The 17,443-nt window shown below is 39.4% G+C and overlaps 1 protein-coding gene across 3 annotated transcripts in view; it reads left to right on the top strand.

Annotated features, from left to right (window-relative positions):
* NTNG1 (netrin G1) overlaps window positions 1-17,443 on the top strand; it is a 279,240-nt gene that overhangs the window by 169,831 nt on the left and 91,966 nt on the right. For all 3 annotated transcript variants that reach the window (XM_034654000.1, XM_034653999.1, XM_034653998.1), the window contains exon 2: window positions 6,394-7,034. In XM_034654000.1, the coding sequence (XP_034509891.1) occupies window positions 6,394-7,034 (641 nt within the window). The remainder of the gene's footprint in view (window positions 1-6,393; window positions 7,035-17,443) is intronic.

The raw sequence follows: 17,443 nt of genomic DNA on the forward strand, positions 1-17,443 counted from the left end.
TTTCAGGATCCAAAATGTTCAAACCAACTCTCACAGTGCGTGACAGCGTCAGACTCAGAACATTCCCACCTTCATGATATTTTAACTCCCCTTAAGTTACTTTAACTTAAAATGCCGACAGTCCACTTCAGCTTTGTATTATTAACATCTAAGTGTCTGTTTCAAGATTATCAATAAAGGCAAAACACTGTACCAAAGATTTTTAAGTAATATTTTTTAGGACAGTAAATTTTAAAAAGCAATTTCCCTACCACTTATAAACGTGTCACCTCACTACAGTGTTTTTCTATAGACATTCACTCTCAAACTAACTTGATTCTGTTAATATTTATTTCTTCTCCAGTCCATGCAAAATAATGATTCAGACTGCTATGTAAGAATCCATTTTTTGTGGCTCCTATGGTGTGAGAATGAATTTGGCTCCTTCTTGGAAACTTGGTCATCTTGATCTGTGTAGCCTTCACCAGTTTGAGAACTGACCATAATCCTCTGTGGGGATTTAGACAGGTGTCTATTATGGCCCATAATCTTTGATATGGCCTCTAGAATTCTTGCTGCAGAAAGGTTAAGCCCTCCCGTCTTTATTCCTGAGTAAAAAAGTCCACATGGTGTTAGTATCGTCAGGGAGCAGACTGAAACAAGCACCAGCTTCAATCAGGCCTTAAGCCTGTGTCTATGCCAGAAAAAAATCTTTGTGATGAGCAAGGAGCTCCATTAGAAAACAGAGCAGTTGTTTTTTAACTCAGGAGTTACAAAAACAAAACTCTTTATCCTCTATTATGCTTAGAGCGGCCATATTTCCCAAAGTGAAATTTGGCCCTCACACTCTGGCAAATATATAGGTACTTTTGTCACAACACTTTCAGAATATCTAAAGTTGGGACAATCCCATGATATTCAAGGCTATAGTGTTACCATGTGTATACCCCACATTGGGACCCAACATGCCAATTAACAGGGCAGCTTATAAGTGAGATTGCACTGCGATTGGTAGAGATTACTGCCTTTTATGTACAAAGGGATAATGAACATCTGGAAACATGCTGCCTGGTGGACCTACGTGAGGACATGAAGAGTTTATCCCCATAGCTGTGGGTCATCAAGGCCCGTCAGTATTGGGGTTGCTGACACTTTTCTTTCAGATTTCTGGAAAAGGTATCCGCCATCTTGAGTTATACATACCTCTGGTTCTGATTTGTCTCTGTTCTTTCTATCGTCAGTAACAAAGCTCTAAGACCTGGACGGGGCACCTCAGCTCAGCGATGAGCATCAGCTCTTGGACTCAGAATAGTCTGAGTGTCTTCGGAAGAGTCATGGAAGGAGGGGCCTTCCTGTCTTACAGCCAGGCAAGAATCCAGGACTTAGGGAAAGGAGTAACCAAGAAGTTCCAAAAAGGGACTGAGAGCAGGGGTTCCTAACCACCAAAAATTACACCAATGAAAGAGAAGTAAAGGAAGCATCTCCTCAAGATGATAGCCTAGCCCAGCAGTTAAAACACAGTGCTCGTGGTTCATCTCTCAGACATGAGCAGTAGACTATGCCACCTGGTTCTTCACCTTTTTTAGAGCCTTGCATTGGCAAAGACATGGTGATATCTATTTCAAAGTCACAGTGGAAGCAGGTTGGGAGAACTATCCCAGACTACTGTTTCTGCTCCCTTTACTATGTGTCTTTTTTTCAAATGTCACTTAGTGATCAAACAAGCAAGGACGCGCCAGATGCAAATGGATGTGAGGCAGCTCCGTCTCACTGTTTTTCACAATCGGTGTAAGTGTTAACCCAAATGCTTCTCACCACCACTTGTAAGTACATGCCTGCTTGGCATGTAGCATGCAGTTCAGTAGCGAACCTCTTAGGAGAATTCCCGACCTTTCCAACTGTCATTCCCAATAGTCTGCCAATGAGGTAAAGCTTGGAAGGCGAAGTTCAAAATGGTAGGAACCACAAGTATTATGTTAATACTGCTTATGTAGGATTTTCTTTTTTTTTTTTTTAGCTCTGAAAGGTCTAGCAGATCTCAGTTGAAAGGACATGCTTGTCAAAGTATCTCTTGCCAGAAGGAAGGTAGTTCTATCAATAGACACAATAAAAAACATGTCTCAAATTTTATTTATCCTTTTAAGTTCTGAAAGCACATTAAGGAAGAATAACATTCCACTTCAGTTACAAAGTGCTAATTAATAACTAACTTCAATTCTCCCAGAGGTAAAATATTAACATTTTTTTAAATGAAATTAAGCATCACAATCTTCATCTTCTGATTGTTATAAAAACATTTAGCAGCAATATTCTGTTTAATTATTTAGGCATCTCTTAATGGTGTAAATATTATCAGTGCAGTCATAAATATTTTCTGCTTTGTCCATAGACAATCAGTTAAGGATCTGTTGCTTGTAGGACTTAAATTAAGATCTATTTAAAGCTGCCTGCTGGCCACAAAATAATTACTTACACTTGCTAATGCCTGAATCTGTTAGATTTAGCAGCAAGAAGTGTTCTTTGCTTCCACAAGTAGGGGAAAGTTATTTTTCTTATATAAATTTCATTGTTAATGGTATTAGGGAGGATTAGGGTGGGGTTGGAGTAGTTGAAAATTTAATTAATCTAATCCTTTTAACAGCAATTGTTTTCATATTGATAATTCTCTGTAACAACAGTATTACAGATCACACCCATGTGAAATAATTACACGAAATATTTTAGCGTATAATCTCTCCTCCAGCTTTCTCTTTCTAGAAGAGTAAGGTTTCAGCTTCTTCAGCTTGTTCTTTTTCTTTCTCTCTCACCACAAATGCAGCCTTTTTTCTTAGGGGACCAAAATGAAATCTTTTTTTCCCCCTACTAATTTTCTGTCAATATCATCCTCTCTCAGTAAGTTATGATAATGGTCATCAAATCATGAATCTCCTAAAATCGCATGAGGGCTATGAAATAAAAATGGTTCAATTGATTTTTTTTTAATCTACATCCATTTGGTGTACATTCTCATTAGAAATGATTTGTTTACTCATCCATTTCAATAAATTGCTATGCTGCTGAAATTATCACTAAGGGTAGAGTCAGATGAAGGACGAAACTGTCATTCTGGTCAAGCTCTGATCATCTCCAGTGTAAATTGGGAATTGTTCTTAATCTGCTCAAATGTCACATTATCCAGGAGAGACTTTCTCTGACCTCCCAATATAAAATTACAGTCAGTATCCCTCCTCCAACACCATTCCCCCTTTAATTGGTTTTATTTTTCTCCAGAGCGGCTACCACCAAGTAACATTATGGCACATTATGTATTTGTTTGTTTAGTGCATCTGCCCCAACTAAAACGAAAGGTCTGCCAAAAACCAGGACTTGGATTTGTTTACTACTGCATCTTGAAAGCCAAGACAAGTGCTTTAAATATAGTAGTACAGTGGGCAATCAATAAATAATTATTGCATGCATGAAACTTTTTTCTCATTTTTCAGGTGCCTAAAGCACCAGATCAGTGCAAAGCAGTAAAATTGTCTCCTTGTCCTGGCACGCATTTTGATGGCTGAAAATTTGATGTAAATGGAAGCATTTATCCTGAGCCGCTGTCCTGCTGAGCCCCAGTGGAAGGGTGTCCTTGGGGAACAAAAGCAGAGACTGAGTGCTTTGTATGGCCATGTCTTCATTAAAGGACTCAAACTTCGAGTTGTGCAGTGCTGTCTGGCATCCACACGTTTACAATTTTTAAGAGTAATACAAAGCAGAGAATCTCAAAGGATGTTCTCCAGAACACCACCTCTGGGGCATATAAAGAGGGGTTACGAAAGCAAAAAGGGGCTCCATGGTCAAATAAAGGTTCTGAAGCGAGGTATCACATGAAGATAAGGAAGGTTCATTACTTGAAGACATCGTAGATGTGTGACAATGCGCATAGGGCTCTAAAACTCTTAGACTCTTCCTTTCTACCACTAATCCTTGTTTCTAAGACTAGGTTGCATCACAGGTAACACCATTGCCTTGGGAACTGACAAGGTCAGGGCAGGGGCAGGAGAAATGGGTCTTGGCTCTTCCCTTACTCACTTTGTGATATGACCTTACGCAAGTTATGTAACGCTTCTCTGTGCCTCAGTTTTCTCTTCCATAAAGTAGGAGAGGAAAGGATTACCCAGGATAATGCATGTAAAGTGTCTGGCCCATAAGTGCTAAATAAGTGATGGTTATTGTCAACACTTTTTACCGAATGTAGGAATGAATGCTTTTTAGATAGATATCGTCAAGTATATTTCCTAAAACGGGTTTGCTAGGACCCACCCATATCCAGAGTCAGCCTGATGTGCCTCCCTCTCTGTCTCAGCACCCTATCCCCATCTGAGAGGATCTGCACATTGATGGTGAAGTCAAAGAAATGCTATCTTTCAACATAACTTAATACAAATGTCTGATAACTCACTCTGGTGTATCCTGCAGAGTTGATTTCCTGTGTTTGGATACCCTTGACCTCAGATGAAGATGCTTTTGTCAGGAGGAAGGTGGTAGCATCTAAGTTAAGGATTGTGCAGATGGCTACATGCTGGTAGATTTTGAAGTGACCATATTTTTTCAGTAAATTTCAAATGAAGGTGTGATTTGTGTAAATCTGACCCCTTCCAGTAAAATGTGCATTTACATATATTTAGAATTTATAAATCTTGACAGATTCCACAATATTTATAGCCCTCCATGAAAAGCCTTTGCCAGTTTGCAGAGCTTTGCATTTGGCTCCCTGGTATGCTTAAGAGAGTTTAAATAATAATAAATTTGGTGATATATTCCACCTGGAACAGAAACTTACTTTCCCCCCCTTGGCTCGTTTTGAAGGGGATACCATAAATAGTGCCACAGACGCTGGGATCAGGAATAGGGAATTGAAATTTGAGAGAGAAGTACAGAAACATTTCCATTATCACTGATGCCTTGAATGTATTTTTCAAACAGTTCTGTTCCTCAAATAACGTACCTTCTCTCCTTTCTCCTACCCCATCTCAATTATGCTTGAGTCCCCCAAACCTGTTGCCAGCTTTAGGATTCAGTTGCACTAATGGGAAAGAGAGAGCGAAAGTGTTAGCTGACTAGGTGGGAGAAATGGCCTCTCCAGAGGCCAAAGCAGTTCTCCAGTGTTCATCTTATATTTCACGGGAGTCAGCTGATAACTGAGCATCGAGGTCTAAAGTGTAAATTCATTATTTGAGACCCAGCTCATGCATCCTGCAGTTATGATGAAAAGCTCTCAGTTCATGAAGAAGAAAAAAAAATCTAATTGTAATTACAAGAAAAAGCCTAAGGACAATGTCAGAGGGTCGATTCTTTCACCCATTCGTGCTTATAATTACCCAGTAGAGGATTAGGGAGAAATGCCTAAATAGTTGACTCCAAATGATACCATTTATTTTCTTAAACACAAAATAAACAAAAATCAGGGAGCCAGCTGTTTGCCATGGAATCATCTGATGAAAACTGAAACCAGCCATTAAGTGTAGCGTAAGTGGTGTTATAACTTGTTGTGATACAACATTTATTTCCAGCTTCCTGTTTGAGTGGATGGTGAAGGAGACAGCCTTTGTCGGGGGAAATAATAGTAATGGCTAACATCCGTGGACAGCTGACTCTGGGCCGGCACGGAGTCACACCTCAAGTAACCGTGGCTCATCCTTCTAATTAAGTACTGGATTTTCCTGTCCTCATAACTTGGAGCGCAATCCTGCCCCAAGTCTTTTCCTATGCAATCCCCTTGCCTCTAGCTAATAGGATGGCAGATGTTTGGACCAAGCCCCAGAGCCTGTAGCATACCACATTTTAATGATTTGTGGTGAACAAAGTAAATGCTTTAAGAGCAGACTTTATGAAGCAGGGACCTAGTTAAGTATGATGGATTTGAGGCAAAGCAAGAAGAAGCTGAATGTTGTGTGGGGGTATTGTTTCCCAAACAGGGCGCAGGTATGTACGGTTCATTGCCAATTCTAAAGGTTTTCTTGAAAAATGACTTTTTAAAGAACTGTCCTCTTGAGGAATGTCCTTGAGGCATGGAGGAATTTCCTTGCTTTTCTATAGCATCTTTCTAAGAGGACGCAGAGGTATTGAGCTGTTAGACAGTTGCTCGGTGTCTTTGTGCTTCTGCGACCGCATTATGGGTCTAACACATATGGGATAAATAAACTGTTTTCATTTCTTAAAGCCCATGGAAAGAAACCAGACAAGAAAATTACCATATTGCCTCATTTTTTTTTAAAGCTATTAAAGAGGAGAATCCAGTTAGGGCAAATAAAAATGATTACTGCAAACAGGGTCCCCCCCGTTTCTTTCCTTCCTAGCTTTATACTCAGCAGCAGCAATATGGCAAGACTTGTGTCAAACCAGTGTTTTGATGCATCCTCTTTTGTTCTTCTTCCATAGGGCAACCCCTACATGTGCAATAATGAGTGTGATGCAAGTACCCCTGAGCTGGCCCATCCCCCTGAGCTGATGTTTGATTTTGAAGGAAGACATCCCTCCACATTTTGGCAGTCTGCTACTTGGAAGGAATACCCCAAGCCTCTCCAGGTTAACATCACTCTGTCGTGGAGCAAAACCATTGAGCTCACAGACAACATAGTTATTACCTTTGAATCGGGGCGTCCAGACCAAATGATCCTGGAGAAATCTCTCGATTATGGACGAACATGGCAGCCCTACCAGTATTACGCCACAGACTGCTTAGATGCTTTTCACATGGATCCCAAATCCGTGAAGGATTTATCACAACATACGGTCTTAGAAATCATTTGCACCGAAGAGTACTCTACGGGATATATGACAAATAGCAAAATAATCCACTTTGAAATCAAAGACAGGTTTGCGTTTTTTGCTGGACCATGGCTACGCAATATGGCTTCTCTCTACGGACAGCTGGATACAACCAAGAAACTCAGAGATTTCTTTACAGTCACAGATCTGAGGATAAGGCTTTTGAGACCAGCGGTTGGGGAAATATTTGTAGACGAGCTACACTTGGCACGCTATTTTTATGCGATCTCAGACATAAAGGTGCACGGAAGGTAAGAAAACATGTCTGACTTGAACGAGAATGGTTGTTCAAAGAAAATGCCAGTGTGTTGGTCCCACAGCTGTAGAGTGACACGTGGCACTTTCGACTACAACATTTGCTCAGGAACACCAGTCTAGAGCTGGGTTTGGAGAAATTTGAGACCCTTCTTACTCAGCAGTAATTTGTAATCCCAGACTCACTCTCAGTGAACCTGAACCTGGCAGGATTTCTTAGAATTTAAACAGAAGAGGGGGGGAAGTAGCATCTTATTTGAGTCCAAGGAACTCCCTAGATCAGGGGGGGTTTAAATCTTTAAGGCAGTGAAGCCAGGGGGAACAAAGCCAGCTGCTCTATAAAAGATACTGAAAAACAAGAATTATGTCTTTCCATTGTTTTCAAATGCCAGACAGGGTTTCAACATGGTGCATCTCTCTGTTTACGCTTCCTGGTCTTGCACACAAAAAAAAGTTTCTGAACTGTAAGTTATATCCCTTTAAATTTACTAGATCAGAACCAGTTTAAAGGTCAGAACCCTTTAAATTTACTAGATCAGAACCAGCCGTTTAGGAAGCACAATGCATTTGTTAAAAAGGAGTGAGCTCTGTGTTTCAGGGTTTTGGTGGTTATTGCCTTAGAAAGATATGCTGCCACTTAAATATGGACCTGAGGCAGGCTCCCTTCATTCTGGGGGTCAATTACAGATGGACCAGAGTTTAAACCCATTAGTGGTCACTGTCAGGCATATCTTTGGTTTTGATAATACATCAAAAGACACACTTGAGCAAGTTCCCAAGAATTTTGAGGATGCTTTAATGAAAAACTCAAGTCATAAGAACCAGGACCACTAAGGTAGAGCTGTTCAACCAGATTTCTTAACTATGGTCTGGTTGGTATCCAAATAACAAACTGGTGGGAGTCGAAGCATGAGGTAATTTGTTGGGAAAACTAAAGATGAGTGAGGTATACAGCAAAATGGAAAAAAAAGAGAAAGCAAAGCAACAATCATTCTATAAATGCCAAGTGAGTTTCACATTAGAATATATGAGGTTAAGAATATGAACGGCCTATAAATTGTGTAGGTTTCATTAAGCAATCCTAAAATTTAAACAAATACAGCAGACTTCATTAGGTTAACTGGCTTCCAGCATCCCTTAGGACATGTCACCCAGTCCTCAGAAATTGGAGAAGTGTTGAGACTCCCTGGTCTTTCCGAGAGTTGACTCAACCTATCTTTTGACAATAGTGTTGTATTTGAACACTAGAAGGAAGGATAATGGGCACACAGAATGGATTGGTGGGCATGACCTCAGTGTGGTAGTAGAGATTTCAGAATCTGAACGGTGGGCAGTGGCAGGAACTGGTGGCCACCTCCTCTCAGCTTTGTTCCAACTTCATGTTCCTCCGGGAAGAGTCAAGAGTCTTTAGCAATGGAACCTCTTTAAAAACTACTAACTAAGGTCTTGGTGACATACGGTGAAGATATCTTGAAAGCAAAATAATATTTCTGAGAGAAATAGGCACTGGTACAACGCTGAGCTTGTGGGTTCCAGGGTGTAGAGGAAAGTTCATATATTAGCAGGGCACCACGAGAGGGCAATCTGGAACTGTGGCCTGAAATATGAATTGGCTATTTGTAGAAAAATGTAGCCATTATGCTCGTAAACATTATTGCAAGAGATCGTCAGTGTCCAGTTCTTATTCTTGGGGATTATAATACATAGAAATAATTGATGTTGATCTTTTTAACCATAGCATTCTACAACAAAGTCACAAGTATTCTGTTCGTCTACAAGAATAACTGTCAAAATTCATAAGCTGAGGTTTGAATTTGAATCCTAGTGTGATCTTCACTGTTAGATAAAATCATCTAATTCAGTTTTCTTGCAGTTTGAGAAATTTTTAATGCAAGCCAAAATCCTTAGAGTCTAACTTCTGCAAACACTGTATCATCTTCCACTTGTAAAGAAGGCAATCTTGGGAAGTTTTGGTTGGGAAGTAAACCATTGTTGGAGCTTATTTCTGTTACTGCACATTCATTTTTGTTTCCCCTGGTTATTTAAAAAAGAGAGTGTAAATACACTTTTAAGCGACAGGTGTTTTTATGCATTCTCTATGGGGGTCAGAGATACTGTCTCTTAAAAGTGGCATGCTAGGAAAGTAGACTCCCACCAGCTTTACCACTTTTCTCTTATCCCTGATCCTACTAGTATCCTCCAACTGCATTTCAGTGGCTCTGGGGAGTTCGCAGGAACTATCCTCCCTTCTCTGGGACTCACTTCTGCTGTCTTTTCCTGTTTAGCTGTCAACTAGTAAGCTTACAAGCTGTAAGCTAGTGAGGAAGCAGCTGGGCAAGAGAGAAAGGTCCAGTAGAGGTGAGCTCCTTCCATAAGGTCCTTCTCTGTCACCTCTAAACTCTGTCCAAATTCCTCAGGGCAAAACTGATGCTGGCATGTACTGCGCTAGGCACCAGATGGCTGGGGTATTTTTATCTTAGGGGAGGGACTAAGGAAGCAAGGCCTGACGGCTCGGGCGTGTCTCCAGCTTTTAAGTTATATAAAGGAAATGGAGGCACTAAAGAGAGCAGTTGAGCTGCCACTGGTGCACCAGCCTTTCAGCATAGGAGCTGATATGTACATTTTACCCTTGAAAACCTCAGTAGGGTTGGCGGTCTAGGTCGTCTGTTTCTATATAGCAAATCATCTGTAGAAAGATTGAATAATAATTGATGATGCCCAAAAGAAAGTTCTAGGGGTTCCTTGTCAAAGACATCATCAATGGCAACTTTCCAAAATATAACCAGGCCTTTGTCTCCCTCAACCCTCTCTTTGCCAGCCCTGACATGACTGCAACATTTAACATGACATTATGTGTCTAAATCTGATCATCATAATGACACATTTTGACTTCTTGTTCTACTACCACCCACATGGTAATGTGGGAATTGGCATGAATTATTTGGGAAAAGTGGGCAGATATCCATAAAAGAGTGGACAGGCAGTACAAGATTTTTCAGCTATGAAACAAACACAGGTGGAGAATCTTTGAATTGACAATGAATTCCAATTCTCACCTTCTCATGCACGTGTGCACATGGCCTTTATGTTTTATACCGGCTACTGTTGTTTGGTGCAAAAGTGATGTTTTGATTGTTATTAGACTAATGTAGTATTTATGTTCCTTTTAGCATGCGACACATCTCATACCTATTTACTGGTGACAAAAACTATAATCCCATCATAAAAATGTTATGCCTCTTTGGCCGCATACTTATTTTGCTTCCATTTACTCCCTCTCATTGTGTATTTATTAAGATAATGGAGGGAAAAGAGGAAACATGGCTGTTGGCAATCTCAGCGACTCCATAGTACTTACATTGTTCAATAAACCTAATAATCTTCATGGACTAATTCTGACTTATGGATGTCCTACTTCAGTAAATCAGGGTGATTTTCTCTAGTGAATAATAGACGAGTGCAGTGTGCCAGTACCTTAATTAAAGAGTGGCTCTCTTAGTCTTGATCTCATTTTAATTTACAGGGTAATACTACAATAATATCACTAATGGAAGGTACATTAAAGGGCATCAAGTAGCATTAACTGTATTAAATTATGGTACTTGTGTTAATTAACTGCTGAAGCAAGATGGTTCTAATGGGCAAAAAGGTCGTCTAATGCATAAATAAAATCTACCCCAGATGAGGGGTGAGAGGAGAAATGAAGAGTATATATTTGTTCTGAACATCTTTTTATACAGACAGGGAGTTCAATTCATAGGCTGTTAAATACAGATAATGTCCAAAATGTTTTCTTAGTTACACAATTGGAAATTTTGATTTTTAAATGTTTTATTTCCTTCTAAGCTTTCCATAATTAAATTAATTGAAAAGTTGGACACTATCTTTGTCAGATGCATAGATTTTATAGACTATAAACTCAACATTATTTATTATTTCTTTGAGATGAACAGTTTCAAGGAAGTAATGTGATTTATTGTAATAATTGTTAAATTTGAAAGACAAGCACTTGACAACGTGCTCATTTATCTGTAAGATGTGCTACCAGCAATGTATCGGGGTACTGATTTCAGACATAAGATAATAGAAAATCTTTTTCAACCTCAAAAATTCTAAGACAGAATTGTCAGAACTTTGGTCAGCGGCCTAGAAAACTCTAACACACGTCTCCATTACTTGCCTTGTTACACAATATTTTTTAACATTTGTATTACCAATAATTTTTTCTCCGTGGCGTTTATTCACCTCACAGGTAGTTGGCGGTCCCTTCCCATTTACAGGATTGATTTTGCCTTCTGTGCCCCCATTGTTTATCTCCAAGAAAGAAGCCAGGGGGCGCTAGCTCTCTATTCCGTTTGTGTACCTTTTTGGGTGCTTGCTTCATCTCGCTACTGCCCCATCTCAGAACAACACCCTCCCTCCCTAATCCCAGGATCTGTAAAGTGATGGGGACAAAACCACTCTAAGTGGGTATCTGGAGTGAGAAAGGCCCCCAACATTCTCGCCCTCAGGAGAAATCAGATATATTTGTAAATGCTCACGGTTTGTATGTCACCGCCACGGGTATTTGCTGTAATTAGAACAAAATGAGGTTGAAATTCCCTTTCTTGAAGTGAGACATTCAAATCGTTAGTGCAAAGACATGTGCTGTTAGGTAAGCAAGAACACTGGGGAAGTTTAAAAGTATCAAAACTGTAGGGTATTTCTTCAAATTTTCTCAAATAATTTTGGGGAAAAAAACCGTGATGTGGAAGAGCTCTGCCAGTTACTAAAGGCTTACCAGTTACCCTGCAAATTCTCTAACCAACATTTGAATAAATCGTCCAGAATATTTACTTTTCACCTCTCCTAGGAGAGGCGTCCTACAAGGCGCTTTGGAAGCATTGGGCCTGGCATTGGTTCATTCTTCTCAATTAGCCCTAATTACTGAGGTTGGGCGGTCCTACTGCTTAACAGATTCTGCTTTTATAACACCTTCCTTCTTTCTGTCACCAAAAAATACTTCTTCTCCACCCTGGGACAGACGCTGGGCTAGACGGCGGGTATATAGAGATGCAGAAGGCATAGTCACGCTCTCAAGGAGCTGAAACCAGAGCAGGCACAGACCCGGAAACAAAAAAAAATGATGACGATTTGGGTTAAGTGCTTTTGCCACATGAATAAGTGAAATGCGCTGATGACAGGGAAGGATAAACCAATTTAATCTGAGAAGCCTAGGAAAAGCTTTGATGAGGATGTGACATTTGCATGGGCAACTTGAAATTGGCGCTGTACAACGCCAAGTAGCCAGGGCAGAATGGCTGTACTAGGTGACCAGTGATGCTTAAGAAGAGCACAGCATGTTAAGGAAATCCAAATAGTTGGGAATTGGTGGAGTGGACAAATCCTGGGAGATGCCCTTCCATCTTCTCTCTCAGGACCTTCAGCATCTCCAAGAAGCACTGAAGGATTCCTGAGTCTTGGCCTCTGAGCCCCGCCCCCGCCATGTCCTAGGAAATCTAAAATGATATGGATTCTCATATAGCAACAAGGCGCAGGTGAGAAACATGGTAAGGCAATGGTGAGGGGATATTTCAGTGCAGCTGTGGTTAGCAAGGAACTGCAGGGGTGATAAAGAGAGCTGTAACATGGCTCCGTAGGGGAACAACTGTAACTCCCAAGTCCTGATGCCCAAATGGGGAGTCCAGAAAAGCTCTCTAAATCCCACAAAAGCCATCATCACATAAGGGTTTGAAAGAGCTGTGTACAAAGTCAGTAGGACTTGGTGACCAATCAGGTTTTGAAGAAGGAAGGGCTGAAGAAAAGACTTTGGTAGGTATCCAAATGGAGAGTCCAGTCAAGGATTTAAAAATACTGCTGTGGTGTTGCAGAGAGAGGTTTGAATTAGAAATATAGGTTTGAAAATGATCACCTTCCATGTGATGGTTGAAGTGTAGGGAATGGATGACAATGATATGATAGGGGGTTTTCACGTACAATTATAAATGACTATGGTCACTTATAGAATATTTACAGAACTCTGTGGAGTACTGTCATGTAAGATGTAATTTCTGAAGGAAATTGAGAAATAATTGGAGAAATAGGAGGAAATCAGAAAAGGGGGGATGAATTAAGGTCATTCTAATAGCCCCCGTTAATACCTTTACATTTGTATGGCACTCAGGTTACAAGGTTCTTGGAAGGTATCTTCGTTCTTTGAATCCTCACAAGAAAATTGTGAGGCAGGCAGAGATTATTTAACCCCATTTTTCAGATGAGAAAACTGAGGAACGGAGAAGTGCTATGACTTTTTTTTTAACATCCCACACAGAATAAAGTGACAAAATCATGTTGCTAATTACAAACTTCATGCTGCCTACATTATGCTTTTCTAGCCACACTAGCCTGAAGTGAGCTCAATTCATACAGAAGATTCAGAATGTTCCCAAAGGTGCCATCTTTCAATGGCAACAATGAACCGGTGAGTCTTGTGGCTCTGCCCTTTTTGGAATGTTCTGGGAGTCACCCTTTCCATGACTCTTGGCTTTGTATTTCACTATACCAGGTCACTGAGTTTATCTGAACCCTAACTTCTTAACTCATTTTTATCAATTTTATGATGCGTGACTGGGCTAATTTATCATATTATGTTAGATCTAGGTGCTTCACTGCTAAAATATAGTTCTGATGTCAGTTTCTTGTTTTCTGGGGAGAAAAAAATTAATGAACTGAATTTTCTAAATGTCAATTGCCACCCCCCCCATATTTTTCCATAAACTTCTAACACCTGCAACCACTTCTGCTTAATGGGCATCTTCAAACACAAAACAAACCACAGATATTAATGGATAACTTGGAAATTACCAACTACCCTAGCTTATTTTAAGAGAGTTAAACTTGCAATAGAGAATAATCTGCTTTTCCTTTTAACGCCCATATACTAGTCCACATTCTCTCTTCTGGAACTATAGGGAGTAAGTGTGCTACTTCTGTCATATAATAACATTTCATAAATCTGCAGTCAATGATTCTATCTTCGAGTCTTTTTTTTCAAGTTAAATGAATATTTAACCATTTTACCATTCAAATTTTTTAAATTTAATTTCCTCTTCTTTTAAAGGAAGAATGAAATTCAGGAAATAAAAGCGCTCAAATGAAAAGCTTAGTAATCATAATTAAAAATTTAAAAAAACACAAAAGCATTGCTACTTAACTCCAGTGGCAATGCTTAGAATCAAGATTTATGGTACGAACCCATTTTAAGTGGACAACTGAGTGCCATTCTGATTCAGAACATATTTCTTAAATCCTTGAGGATTTCTTGAATTATAAGGAGAATATATGTATAAGCAGCTCACTTTCCTCTGAGGTTTGCACCATTATAAGGAAAGAAAGTATCTAATAATTCCTCCAATTAAATTATGAACTTCATTAGTGTGCAGAAAAACAATCCAGTTTAAGAGCTTGTCTCCTTATCCTTAATTCCCCAGTGCCATAGATTTTTTTAAACTAGTGGGTCATTAAAGGAGAGATGTCTCCTTTTTAAGAAACAAAAGGTTAGGCAAAATATCACATAATTAAAAAGTGAAATAATTTCCTGCCTCACTTAATTCAGCATTTGTCTAAGAAGCTACATTCTGGCTAGGTCTGCATGCCCCGACAATGGAAAACAGGGGTGCACTCAGCTCTTGAGTCCAACTTCTGGAGCCATGCTTTTAATTCTAATTCAGTGGTTGACATCTTTGGTCTTGCTGTTTTTTTGTCCCTAGGATCAGAGTTATTTACTGATAAATTAGGAGGCCATGGCCATTGGTTTATATTTAGTGTAAGAGTTTTTGTGAATATATGTAATCAGGGGTTCAGTAGAGACACCATTTCCATTCATTGTCCAGATATAAGAACAAATGTATTAATGTCATGGGCTGTTTCATAGTAATGGGTTTAATCAGATTGTGTGAATATGTTGATTTCTTTGCAATATAGATCTGTATTTCAAGTAAGTAACTTTTAGAACTAAATATTTTAGTTTAACCAGAACTAACTGCATTGCATATAAGATGGTTGCTATTTCTGCGTCCTTTTTATAGGTAATAAAACTATGTGAATAAGGTCACTGAATCAGTGGTAAAGGGGAAAGGAAATTTTTAAAATACTTGTTTTGGGAAATGAATTTGCTCCTGAAATTCCACTTGAAAATCATTGAGTCAATGGATAGACTAGGTTTTGTTTTGTTTTGTTTTGTTTTAAGATTTTATTTATTTACTTGAGAGAGAGAGAGAGCACGAGCAGGGGATGAGGGTAGGGACAGAGGAGAAGCAGACTCCTCGCTGAGCAGGGAGCCCAATGTGGGATTCTATCCCGGGACTCCGTGATCATGACCTGAGTGGAAGGCAGAAGCTTAACTGACTGAGCCACCCAAACGCCCCTAGACTAGGTCTTAAATCTGTATATAAAAGCCTCACAAATCCCAATGGTCCACAGATCCCTATCCAGAATATTGTTCCATTAGGATAGCTATTGTATCAGCTCTTTCTTGATTTGTGACTGGTACCTAAGACAACCGATACTGCGTTAGGAATGTATGGAGAAGACAGAGAGTAAAACATTAGGACCTCAAATTATCGTTTGTCTTGCTTTAGAAGGAAACATTGGCTAGGAGTCAAGAGAAATAGGTTCTAGCTCTAGCTCTGCTGTTAACTCTGTGAGCTCAGAGCAAGTCCCAACCACTGTGAGCAGAGTCTCTTCATCTACAAAATAAGAATGCTACTCTATGTTTGTTTTTGAGAATTACTCTTCAAATAAAGGCCGTAATGGTCAAACACATTTGGGAAATGCTTGCAGTATTTCCTTGTAGGACAATTACAATGTGTGTTAGCAAATTAAAGGCCCTGAGATATCCTATGATAAAGAAACGTTTCCATTTTACTTACCCAGAACCTCCCAAATTTAGCCAAAAAGCATCTATTAATACCCTCATATAACTAGCATCAACAGAAATCATGTGGGGTAACAAAATCCTTTCACTTCAGTCTCTAATACTATTGGACTTTTCATATGATATAAGGAAATAAATGAAAACATAGTGTGTGTATGTGTGTACGAGTGTGCATGTTTGAACTATTTGTAGCACTAAGAACAGATTGATATTTCACAGTGAGATCTAATTTTAGCTATCATCTTTCCTATATTGTTGCTACATTGGGAGAAAAAATGAGACCATCTCAAGGAAAGTATGGCCTTGATAGGGAGTACCTTTCTTTTTTTAACTGTTGCTCTTATTTTTTGAACCTTGGGGAGTACTGTGTATCTTTCTTTAAGAATTAAGGGAAATTAAGTACAGTATTGGAATAGATAGGGATATTTTTGTTTTGTTTTTAAGCCTGAGAAATTGTGATGGAAGATGCAAAGATGTAAAAAATGAAATGCCAAGTGGTACAATCTGGTCTGTTTCAGAGATAAATAGAGATGTTGGAAGATTTCTATTTCTCTCGAATGTAAGCTTTTCAAACTCTAATTACAGCAATAAACTAAAATCATGTATTTAAAGGAAAATAAGATTAACTCATATTTAATATATTCTTTTTTTTTTTTCATTTGCTTTGGAAGATATTCTTGAAACCACAGGCTGATTTTAGTTAAATGCATATTGCCTTTCTTTTGCTCCTTGGGAGTGCTAATGAATAACAAATGAGAGCCCAGTAAAACCAAAAATAGTATACAGCTAAGGGATATCACCTTTTCTAGCAGTTGGTTGCTGCCCTGGCTGCTTTTACTCATTTGGTTTTAACGGAACGTCAGGGAAGTGAAGCTGCTACAACACATTGGTGACATCCATGTGTAATTATAAAGCTTCCAGTGTTGCTGGGAACAGAGAACAGATAGGGGGAGGGGGAGGGGAAGTGAAGAGATGATGGGAGGGGGAAGTCTAAGAGGTCAGCAATTTGTCAGGTTGGGAATAGACAGCATCATGAATTCCTATACTGGAATTATATAGGCAGTGTGTATGCCAAATAGAATCATAGCATTCCAAAATCATTTCTTTTAGAACTGAAAGAAACCATGACATAATGTAATCCAACTCCCTCTTTTTCAGATGTGAAACAGAATGGTTAAACCAGCTAGCCAAGGATGATACTGTTGCATAACGAGAAATTAGACCCAGATGGAACTTATTGTATTTTATTCACTGACCTGTCTGTCCCCCATGCCTAGAACTGGGCCTGGCACATAGTAGAGATTCAACAAATATTTTCTGATGGGGTGAATGAATGTCTGTGGAATACCCAGTTTGAGCATCATGTAAACCAACAATTCTAAGTATCTATACTCTTTTCACTTGGCATCCTGTGACCACCTTTGTGTACCCCTTCCATAAGACTGCAAGGGACCTGGAGCTCAGCCCAATATTTTTGGTAATGCCACTTCA

This window comes from Ailuropoda melanoleuca, chromosome 2 (genome assembly GCF_002007445.2).
Source record: "Ailuropoda melanoleuca isolate Jingjing chromosome 2, ASM200744v2, whole genome shotgun sequence".
In the NCBI taxonomy this organism is placed as follows: domain Eukaryota; kingdom Metazoa; phylum Chordata; class Mammalia; order Carnivora; family Ursidae; genus Ailuropoda; species Ailuropoda melanoleuca.